The 11,959-nt window shown below is 49.3% G+C and overlaps 1 protein-coding gene across 1 annotated transcript; it reads right to left on the bottom strand.

Moving 5' to 3' along the window:
• Positions 1-295: 295 nt before the first annotated feature.
• On the bottom strand, positions 296-6,722 carry DPM2 (dolichyl-phosphate mannosyltransferase subunit 2, regulatory). The gene is made up of 4 exons (XM_084650073.1): positions 6,590-6,722; positions 3,412-3,501; positions 1,887-1,989; positions 296-1,591 (listed from the first exon to the last, which is right to left on the bottom strand). Exons 1-4 carry the CDS (start codon positions 6,590-6,592, stop codon positions 1,533-1,535), a joined length of 255 nt encoding a protein of 84 aa, XP_084506199.1. The 5' UTR covers positions 6,593-6,722; the 3' UTR covers positions 296-1,532.
• Between the last annotated feature and the right edge of the window lie 5,237 nt (positions 6,723-11,959).

The following is an 11,959-nucleotide window of genomic DNA, read 5'->3' as shown; positions in this document are numbered from 1 at the left end:
ATCCTCCACTCCCAACATGCCACCCCTTGGCATCATGCCTGATCACCCTGCTCCAGAGGGGTCTCCATGTCACGTTCCCAGCTCTCTAGCATGCAGCAGATCATGGTATAACACAGGACTCAACAGCAGAATGAGGACAGGAACAAGAACCGGTCGCATCCCAGCAAGGCTTTCATAGAAGCTGCACAGTGCTCCTAAGGTTACATGCAGGCTGCATTTTCTGATTCATTGATCCGGTGGCTCCACTTCCCCGACCCTGCACCCGTCTGGGGCAGTGGAAGATCACAGACAGAGATACCGCATAATATTTATTGAGACTCCAGTTCTTCACATTCAAACAGAGCTGCCAGAACTCTACCTGCAGGGTTTGAAGCAAGTCAGCGTGCTAAGGCTTGAAAACACCCTGCTGCTTCAGCCCTGCCTGGCTCAGAAAAAGCACGGCTTCCGGCAGCTTGCATGCTCTTCCCCCTCACAGGCCTATGCCAACCATGAACGTAGAAAGTTGTTCATAAGTATAAAGCAGAGCCAGTGGCTTCACTGGACAAGTATTAATACCACATTTATCAGGACAGTATCTGAGCCCCTCTCCCCTTCTTCCTCAGTTGCTGTTCAGCAGAGCAGAACTTTCTTCTCCATCCCCATTCAATGCACGCACCCTGCGGAGAATAGAACAGCATGGAGAACAGTGATGCACCTTGTGCACAACAACAGAGGACCTCACCTCTCCATTACCTCCTCTGCACAGTGGGCCGGGAAGGAGGCTATAAAGCTTGTGGCTTCCCTGTAACATGCCATGCATGGTGGAGAGGCCACCTTTCTCCTGACTAAGATAGGACAGACAGCCTGTGTGTGCATAAGAGCAGGTGGACTGGGGTGGAATGTGACCTCTCGGCAGTAACTCTATTTGTACAAGATGTTGATGGTTCACCACTCCTCCAGTAGGTAAGTGGGGAGGGGGATCTCTCCCCTACCTGCCCTTTGAGCTTTAGAGAGGAGCACTTTTTTATCCATGATCTTGTTTTTTCACATACTGGATCCACTATAAAAAACCTAAAGTAGCCAGTTAAAAAATGAAAGAAACAAACCAAGTAAAGGAGGTGTCTGCAGCAGAGAGGAGGAAAGTCTCTGAAGTCTGAGCCTTTCACTCACTAGCACTGCCTGGTGCCAGAACAGCATCACCTTAGTACAGGATTACGGTCCTTGCACTGTGTGAGTCCAAAGCCATCAGCATGACAGGATTATCCCAACCTAGGTACAGATTCAGTAGGGCTGCTGTTCTGGTCCCTCACTAGAGGAGTCCTGTGGGTCAGACAGTTTCATTTCCCTTTGGGCAGTAAATTGTAAACTATAGCTAGATACAAGTCTCAGGGTAGGGGTCATGGAAAGAGGGCACAGCAAAGTCCAATGTCCATTCAAGCATGTGACAGAGTCTTAGAGTGGAGTGTCCTCTTGTTTCTGCACGTGGAAGTCTTGTCCCTGTTGACGCACTCCAGGCCAGGCACCTTCTGCCTGCCTCTCCCATCCTGCTGTCTTCAGTCTGATTTCTTTGCAGGTTTTCTGTTCTTCCACATCACAATCATTACAAAAACCCCTAACACAGGAAAGAGAGAGAGACTGAGTAAAACATAACCGCTGCCAGCTGCTGTGGCTTTTTAAACACGCTGCTACGAAAAATGGAACCTCATCACAGAAGGAGAGAGAGGCAATTCCACTGTGCAGAAGCTCACATTCAATTCCACTGTGCAGAGTCACAGACAGGGCACTGCTGTGTGGAAGCTCACACCACATGAGCCTTAGATACTGGCAGTTCACTGCTGTCAGCAATCAGATGAAACATTAGTGACCAACTTTTAAAGAGATCAGAATAAGACAGAAATGTGACTCACCTACAAACAGCACCAGAAGGAGCCCTGCGATCACAGGAATGGTAACCGAATACTCCCTGGGCAAGAAGAACTTATGAATCCCGTGATCACTGTCAATGAAGGGCTGCAGGAAACAAAAGTGAAGGGCACAACTAAGTTGGGCAATACAAAGACAACTCTCCAGCACCCGGAGCTTTATGGTTGCAACACTGGGACAGTTAACCTCAAGAGCCACAATTACCCCTCGGCTTGAAAATTAAACCCAAGTAACGAGATAACATGCCTGTTCAATAACCTAGACTAGCGTGCAGTAGGTACTTTAGCTACTGCTGTAGACAGAGAATGTAATAAGCGAAGGGCAGCTGAACAAGTGGAATATATCCATGGTACTGTAGTAAGCATGTGACACCAGGGATGTCAAAAGTGCTGCTGTCTAATGGCTTGAGCATAGGAGCAAAAAACTCAGGGGTTCTAATTCAGATTTCCTCACTGCCTGGGACTGAATAAATCACTTATCCCCAGGAGGGTCTCAGCTTCCCTCTCTTGGAAAGTCACAATACTATTTACTCCACTTCACAGAGGTGTTGCAGGTTTAGTTAAATGCTGCAGAACTTTGCACCTATACCCATTGCTACCAGATAACCCTTATACAGCATAGGGATGTAAAAGGTTAATCAGTAAGCACTAGACTTACCAGTTAACTAACCTTAACCGTTAACCTCAGTGGCCCTGCACCAGGCCGACCAGCGCCCAGCCACGGCTGGACCACGCCCACTGGAGCTACCTTGGATAACGGTTAACCGGTTAAACAATATAATTTTAATCGTTTAACCGGTTAACTTTCTTAACCAATATTTATACCCCTAATACAGCACTCTAACGTTCAGAGAGTGTACAAACAATACAGGGTTTGTAACAGCAAAACAATAAACTTTTGAATTCAGAGGGGGAACCCAAAAATGTTCAGATCTTGGACTGGAAGCTGCCAGGGATTTAGATGCCAATCCAAAGCTTTAACAAACCTCGAGTCTAAAAACTGGCCCGGAAAGCTCAAAAAAAAAAAAAAAAGCTTCCTTATATGATTTCCCATACGTCCTGCTTCGTACTGGGCTGGAGATCCCACATGAATGGACTCTCGTATTTCAGTTCTGCCACTTCCCATGAGAACCAGGAAACAGATGGGGTGTGGAAGTGAAAAATAATGGGAGAACAACCCTTTTTTGAAAACCCCAGAACTATTTTGGGGTTGAGTTTTGGGTGAAGGTTCAAATGTGTGGAACTTTATCCAAACCAGTGCATCTACCCAACAAGGCACACTGCTACGGATAACCCTATAGTTATCCTTTGTGGTTGACCTTTGGGTGAAGGTTCAAATGATCAAGGTTTTAAATGGCAGACTGGGCAAGAAGGAGTTTTTAGTAATTGCTTTTCAGCTTGCACATACTTAGACAAACAGAGTAACACCTCTAAAGAAAGTCTAAACAAACAAACACAACAGTGAAGCCATTGAGACTGGAGTAACCAGAGTGTGTGTGGGGATCCATACCAGTATAATAATCCAGATGGTGTAGTAAACAAAAAGAAGGAGGCTAAAGGCTACCAAGCCAAATCCAACCAGTTGGTCCATTGCTGTGGCCTGGAATATAAGAGAGTCAAAAGTCAAAACAATTCAGATCCTCCAACTGAATTACAGTCAGTATAAATGGCACAATGACATTTAAAGTACAAGTGTATATTACAGCCCCTAGTATGGTGGGGACCTGGTCCGTAACGTTGACCTGAATTTCATGGGTTAGTTGTCATGGCTCGCCACTGATGGCATCTGACCAAAAGATTTATAGGTTCTTGTCCAATTCAGACTACGGGGTCCAAGAACTCAGAGAGTTCTATACTAGGAGAGGACTTTTGGGGTGCTTGGCAAAAACACTTACACTGAGGACAATACCAAATTGATAAAAACTTTATTGAGATTAACAAAAGAATAATAAATGCTATAAAATTTAAGACTGCAAAACAGTAAAAGAATTCCAAAACTCCTGGTGGTAACATTCCTATTATAAGTACCTTAACTTAACATACTCACACCCTTCCTCGAGGACCCGATAATAGGAGGTGAAGGACCAGCCTTACTCCTGGCATGTCCAATAACACGATGATGCTGGCTTCCCCAAAAGTTAGGAATGTTGAGTAGTTATACTACACTACACAAGCTGAACTGAAAGCGTGATAGAACATAGACTGATAGATTGATAAAAGGATAGTCTATAGAATATAGAAGGACAAAGAAAGGAAAGAGCTAAAAGCCCCCTATGATATCCTTACAAGGTATTTTATAGGATCCTGATGCTATGCAATTCAGGCCCAACCTACTATACCCAAATCTTATTTCTGTACCCTAAGAAATTTACGGGTACTCTTATCCTATAGGTTAGTGGATTATGACACTTACTCTCTACATATTATCTCACTCCAAAAACTGCCAATCTAGGCTCTCTTGGCAACTTCCAGGTTTGTGGTGTACCCTGTGGTTACCAACCGGTTGCAGACGCCGGATAAATCCATTCAGTGTTGTGAGTAGTTCCTCCCTTTGGTTCCCCAAAGGTCAGGGACCATTCCTATCTGTGCCAAAGGTTGCCAGTTTTTATGATGACTTACTCTTAACTGATTATACTTTTAGCTATTTAGTGGATCTTACCGGATACAGGCTGGTAGGCTTCTTGCATTTCAGCAAAACTTATTCTATGTATAATTATTAGGAAACACATTTCATAGGAATTAATACTGATAAAATATAAGAATGAAATGGATTAATTCAGAAAGAGAAACATATTATTTGATATGGCTGGCTGAATTAGGAGGATATAATAGCTAGCAAAATAATCCTATGGGCTACAATAACTAGCACTCCTACCTGCGATGGTAGTACAAATAAATAAAAATGCAGTTATATGTATCCCTTCTAGGTTGCAGCTCCTGGCCATGAAGATACACCACTGTAGTTTTGGAACAAAAGCCAAAAAAGGAAAAATACTTGGCAAAAATATTGCCATAAATGCCTCAGTAATAAAACCCATCCCCTCTTGCTCTGAAATAGTGACAGGTTTCTTATCATGCTTCTGTGAGATGCTCATCAACTTGTGGTTCACTCAGTCCCTTGTAACTGAAGCAGTTACTCTTACTCAGAGGCTGCAGCAATGTCCCCTGTGCTATGATCCTAGAAATCTCAAGCTGAGCAGATCAGTAAGTAGATGGGAGATCTTCTAGGAAAACCCAGGAAGCTGTCAGAAGTGGTGGTGGTGATTCACTGCAGTCAGCGCAGACTTTGATCCAGAAGGGTGTTAAGAGGCACTGTGCTACTGGGGTGTCTTTTTTTTTTTTTAATGATATGGAAAACCAAGGTCGAGCACATGAGATTATTAATGAGCCCAAATCACTTTCTGAAAGACCAGGGATGTGAACTTCCCTATCCTGGTCAAATTCTAATTCACATAATTACAACCTGGCTACCCAATCAACTCCTGAGTTCAATTTATTTTGATAATCTTAACACCTTGCATTTCATGAATGCTCAAATTCCTCACCTCAACACAACATTAACACAGCTTCATTGTGAGGCCAATATAATCATATGAGTCAAGCTCCACCATGTTCACCTATGAAACTCCTAAGGTGCTGATCTTCATCGCTGAAAGGCAGCCACCTCTGGGGTGGAACAGGGACACCATTCTGCATGACTAAACTATGCTTTTAAAGACAAGTGAAGGGGGAATCCCTCAACCAGGAGCAACTGGGTGACTGGGGTGGGGTGGGGTGGGGATTGGATCCATGGTGGGGAAACAGAAGGTCATTAATGGGGTTGGAACCTGGCCTGGACACTTAGGCTAACCCTGCGTGGGGGGGGGCCTCTGGACCTCCAGCGCCAGGGTCCTGGGGTTTATATCATCCCATGAGTGCTGCAGCTCCAGCAGCACAGCACCGCCTAGCAATGGGGAAAGCCCCAAAGGATTAACCCCTTCGCTCCTCCTCCCCCCTCCCATCTGACGAGGGGGATTAACCCCTTCGCTCCTCCTCCCCCCTCCCATCTGACGAGGGGGATTAACCCCTTCGCTCCTCCTCCCCCCTCCCATCTGACCAGGGGGATTAACCCCTTCGCTCCTCCTCCCCCCTCCCATCTGACGAGGGGGATTAACCCCTTCGCTCCTCCTCCCCCCTCCCATCTGACGAGGGGGATTAACCCCTTCGCTCCTCCTCCCCCCTCCCATCTGACGAGGGGGATTAACCCCTTCGCTCCTCCTCCCCCCTCCCATCTGACGAGGGGGATTAACCCCTTCGCTCCTCCTCCCCCCTCCCATCTGACGAGGGGGATTAACCCCTTCGCTCCTCCTCCCCCCTCCCATCTGACGAGGGGGATTAACCCCTTCGCTCCTCCTCCCCCCTCCCATCTGACCAGGGGGATTAACCCCTTCGCTCCTCCTCCCCCCTCCCATCTGACGAGGGGGATTAACCCCTTCGCTCCTCCTCCCCCCTCCCATCTGACCAGGGGGATTAACCCCTTCGCTCCTCCTCCCCCCTCCCATCTGACGAGGGGGATTAACCCCTTCGCTCCTCCTCCCCCCTCCCATCTGACCAGGGGGATTAACCCCTTCAAGTCCTTCCCCCCGTGCCCGCCCGAAGGGAAACCAGCCCACACCAATTTCCTCCCCCAAGGGGCTGCCGGGACCCACCATGGTCCCCGCCGAGCGCCGCCGCAGACTCCGCCGCAGCCCGCTCACCAGGCTCAGACACTTCCGGGGGCACCAGGCCAATCAGCAATCGGCATTTTGGCCCCGCAGCATCACCGGAGTTGTCCTGGCACAATTGCATCATGGGGGATGTAGACTCTACGTAGCCCTTCCCCCGGGGCATCATGGGGGATGTAGGCTCTACGTGGGCCTTCCCCGGGGCATCATGGGGGATGCAGCCTCTAAGTGACTACTTCCCCCCAGGGCATCATGGGAGATGTAGGCTCTACGTGGCTCCGTCCCCCCCGGCCACGATGGGGGTTGTAGGCTGCGCTGCAGGCCTGTCTCCTGCCAAGCCTCTGGGGACTGTGGTGTGGGTGGGGTGTGTGACTGTAACAGACCTAGGCATCATTCACCATGTGACAGCAATCCGTGTAAACCCCTACTTCCTTTGAAATGGGGAACTGAAAGGGGGCATGGGCTGCTCAAAGTGGGCCCCAACTTTCCTTTTTGTAAAACCAAGGTTTTATCAAACGTAAAGCCAACGCTGTGCTTCCAGCAGGGGTTTTCTTTTCAATGCCAAGAGCCCACCTTCTCCTTTCCACCAAACAAACCTTCCTCTGCAGCCTTCGTACGACCAAAGAGTAGAACTAACTGTAAATAAAAGCCAACGTTAGGCTGTCTCCAAGCAAGGAAGTGCACAAAGGAAAACAGACCAGGAAAACACACGTGCTGTTTAAAATTATTTCCAACAATCATGAGCTAGAAAATTCCTTCCCACCTCCCAGCAGGAGATTTTACAAAACCAACGTTCAGTTTAAAGAAAAGAAGTACTCGTTCAGTTTGTATCCCACAGGGAAAGGCTGCATCCAGCTCCACATCTCAGTCTAGCTGGGTTTTAATATGCCAGGAGGATCCCTCCTCTGGCCCCCTTCCGATCTCTTCCCTCAAATGGAAGGCTGGGTAGGTTTGCTCTGGCTGGTATTTCTCACCTAAGTTCCAGTGTGATCAGGTCCCGGACATGTTCTCCACATAGGATGGGACGATCAAACATTCTGCTTCTCAGCTGCTTCTGGTTCAATTTGGGGGACTCCTCCCAACAGACAGGATGCATAAAGGTGAGCCCCTGTAAGTGCCTGATGAAGGGTGGGACAAGCTTGATCAACCTAGCTGCAGTGATGCATCTGGGAAAGTTTCTTGAGCTCAGTGGTAAGCTGGCTCAGGAAGAACAGGGAAGAGGGCTGGAGGTCTCAGCCTTGTTCAGTCACAGTCACTCTTTTAGCGAGCCAGCAGACTTCACTGCCACAGGCTGCCTAGACGCAGAACATGTTTAATAGTCAGGTAAGGAAGAAGGCTGGTTGGTTGTGAACCAAACAGTAACATTCCTTTACCAAGCATGGCTGCAGCGCTTAGGCTAACATTAAAGGGCCAGCTAGAACAGGGACAGTAAGCAAGGCTAGACGGTTGTATAAAACACAGCAGGAGATTACATTTCCATTCGGGAGGTTCTTAAGTAAAGCCTGAATGATTTGTTGTACGGGGTAACATTTTCAAAAGCACCGTAGTGGCTTAGTAGCCAGCCAGTAGCCTAAGTCCCACTTTCAAAGGTGACAAGCACTTTTAGGAGAAAATCAGCGAGACTTTAGGCTAAGTCGCTTGGGTGCTTTTGAAATGTTTGCCCTAGATCTAGTCACAGACAACATGGGAAATATTCATGTGCGACTGGTGGGAAGCATGCAGAAAACTTCAGAAAGAATTTGTGCCTGTCAGAAATAGAATCGTTCTGGAAAAATTCAGGATCTGCCCAGCCCAGCCCTTTGTGTTCTCTCTCTTAGGGACCCCAGCTCCAGGGATAAAACCACCTGCTACATTGGCTACAGAGAACACAACAATAATGAATTTAATTACAGCAACACTACGGACATCCTCATTGTTACTTATCACAGTAATGAGACTAAGTGCAAGAAGTGGAGGACTTCAACTTAAGAGTTTGTCTACACAGGGAAATTTACTGACATCATTATACCGTATAGTTATACCTTAAATAATTGGCACAGACGCTAAAGGATCCCAGAACTCAGAGGGAGAGGGCAACAGCGCAAGATTAGCAGGCTCCAACAGGAAGATTGCAAGCCCTGGGAAATGATGGGCCCCCATTCCCTAGAAAGAGGACTGCAGCAAAACACGGTGTCACTTCTCCTGGGGGTAGAGCTGAGCTGTAGCTCTCCCCTAGTCACCCACCAAGCCTTTCCCCCAGCAGTGAATCAGACCTTTTAAATACTCCTACTACATGGGGAAAACTACCAGTGTCATTATACCAGTTTAAGTAGTCTCACAGTAGAGCCATGGTCACTGCAGACACTGACTGATTCCTGTGTGGAATTCAGCTGTTGATTCAGGGTGCCCCAGAAAACCAGCTCTGGCCTTTGGGGCCCAAGGGATGGGGTGGGGATGGTTGAGACCAGTTCATAGATATGGGAGAGGCATTGGGCCTCCAGTGAGAGGGGGAGGGTTACTCTGGGCTCCTCCTAGATGCCACTCCAGGCTGTATCGGGGGGCAGGTTGTCCTGGGGGTCTGGGCAACAGCTGCCTTCACACAGTAGTGCTAATGCTCGCTCTGCCTGTCTCCAGCCCTATCCAACAGCCTCTTGAAGACTCTGGCTCATTCCAGATGCAGCTCCCTGCACTCTGCCTCTTATGCCTCGGGAGATTTTTTTTCCAGCAGAGCCCCTGCCCCAGTAGCTGCCAACCTGAGGATGCGGGGCCTGGCTGCATCAGACTCCTCCTGTTTGCAGTGGCTGTAGCTGAGGCCCTTTACTGCATGTTCGGTAAGTAGATCTCTCAGCCCTCAACTTCTCCCACATCCTGCAAAAAGCAGCAGCAAGGTGGGGCGGGGATGGGGAAGCACCTTTGCTTTGCCTCAAAAGTTCTGCTTTCATCCAGCCTGGTTGGAGATTCAGCTGTGGTGTCTAGTTACTACTGGGCAAGGAGCAGGAAACCATATGAAAAGTGGCCTGTGACAGACAGGTGACTTTGGAGAAGGTTTTCTGTGTCACAGGAGGGCTGGATTCAGAGTAACAGCCATGTTAGTCTGTATTCGCAAAAAGAAAAGGAATACTTGTGGCACCTTAGAGACTAACCAATTTATTTGAGCATAAGCTTTCGTGAGCTACAGCTCACTTCATCGGACTGACTCTGGAGATTTCCCCCTGGAGAACTGGGCCTTAACCAAGCCAGATTAGTTGTGTGATTCCTACTCAGCCCCAAGACAGAGGGCTTGTCTATGGGTGCAGCTGCGCCACCGTAGCGCTTAGTGAAGACGCTAGCTACACTGCGGGGAGAGCTCCTCCCATCAGCATAGGTCCCCACCTCGGTCGAGGGGAGAAGCCCTGCTGTTGACACACATCGGGGGTTCAGTCTGTATAACTACATCCCTCAGGGGTGTGGATTTTTCAGTAGCAAGTGACGTTGTTGTACTGACATAGGTTTGTAGTGTAGACCGAGCCTCAGGCTAGGTCTATACTTAAAAGGTCCACATAGCTACATCGGTCAGGGGTGTGAAAAAGCCATCCCGGCCTGACAGAGCCCTGCCCACCTCCCTTCAGTGTAGACACCGCTACGTTGACAGAAGAATGCTTTTGTCGACATGGCTACACTCACACAGTCGCTGCAGCGTCGAGGCATACCCTCAGGCAAAGCCCCATTCTAGCTGTGTAATGTTATGGGTGGGGGGATGAGGCAGAAGGGTGGGGAATCAAAAATGGTTTGAGGGACTGAGCTGGATTTTTGTCCCGACTGTGGCTGGTTACACAGATCGCCCGGCACTAGGGGGAGCAGCTGCCCAGGGAAGCCAGGCGCATTCCTGTATTCAGGGCTGGCCCTGGTCAGTTTTACACACACAGCCACCTCTGATCAAATGAAAGTGACAATGGAACTGACAGCGGCCCCACTAATAGGCCAGGTCCCATATTCTTACTCCCCAAGAAACACCTGTCCACCCTACCCCCATACCTGCAGCAATCCTTGAGCTGCCTTTTACCCTCACCTAGATCCACCTGGAGGCTGAATAGAGGCCCTGCTCCAGGCAGAGCTGTACGCACTGAGCCCACATGATGCTGCAAGAGGCTACTCACCGGACTTGGGCCAGGAGCCCTGCTTTTCCTCACTGTCCTTTCAGCAGCACCGAGGCCTGGATTCTGGCAAGGCAGGGGATGAGTGGGAGAGACCCAGCATTGTGCGAAGGAGTGTGGGATAAAGGAAAAAAAGGCGTCGAGTGAAAGAGAAAGGAAGAGACACCAAGAACATGACACAGGAGGAGGAAGAATGTTTAGAGACAGACTAAGGGCAAGCAATAAGGTAGGCCTATCTCAATCCTGGAATGGTAGGCAGAGCCCACCACAAGGGTGTCGACACAATCAGTGGCCTCCCATGGCAGTGAATCTCCCAGCTCAGGTGACAGACTCAGGGCTGATTCACATTGGAAGCCAACAATGGCATAGCTGCCTCCCTCAGTGGTGTGAGAAATCCAGCCCCCTGAGAGACAGAGCTACGCCCATCTAACTCCTGCTGCAGACAGTGCTGGGCTCTTCTGTTGACCTAGCTGCTGTCTCTCAGGGAGGTGGATTAACTACAGCGATGGGAGAACCCCTTCCATCAGCATAGATCACTTCTACAGCAGTGCAACTGTAGCATGTCAAGCGTAGACAAGCCCTAAGTCTGTGGACCCGAGGCCGTGAGCTGTGCAGATGTCCCCAAAAGGCCCTCCCCCTCAGATGAAGGAGGGGCCCGAGAACCCAGCATGTAAAAGCAATTTCAGGGGCCAAAAAATGACCAGAGGGCAGGGACAGGGTCAAATCCAGAAGGGAATGCCCAGCAGAGCGCTCCACACCGTGCCCGCTGCTCCAAGGAGTCAGTGGATGCCTCCTGGGGCTGAATGGGCACATGGATAAGGGTCAGGGAAAAGGCCCCAGAGAATGCCCCCACATAGCTTCCTCCTCCTAGAGTGATTGATGGCTGCTTTGGGCGGGACCAGGAGAAGGGTGATGGGGTCGTTTCAGGATTTGACTGAGTAGGAGAGATGAACACAAGGGTTGTGGGGCCTGCAATCCTAGGGTTAGATGCTTCAGAATAGTCTGGGGCCGGGTCTGCGCCCAGCCCCATGTTTCATCAGCCCTTCCCTGCCAAAGGCTCCTGTGCCCTCCATCCCATGCGCGCTGCCAGAGGAATCCGGATCAGCCCGGAGGAGAGCCCTGGTGCAGACTCTACTACTGGTCTGGGGACTGGAAGAGGACCACACCCAGGAAGAGTCCAGCCAGGCACTGGAGCAAGCAGAGGCTGAGGAAAGTCTCCCGTTTCAGTGGATTGGGATGGTCT

This window comes from Lepidochelys olivacea (assembly GCF_965140295.1).
Source record: "Lepidochelys olivacea isolate rLepOli2 genome assembly, chromosome: 16".
Lineage (NCBI taxonomy): Eukaryota > Metazoa > Chordata > Testudines > Cheloniidae > Lepidochelys > Lepidochelys olivacea.
Note: the sequence above shows the minus strand (reverse complement) of the source record. Positions and strands in the feature narration are given on the sequence as shown.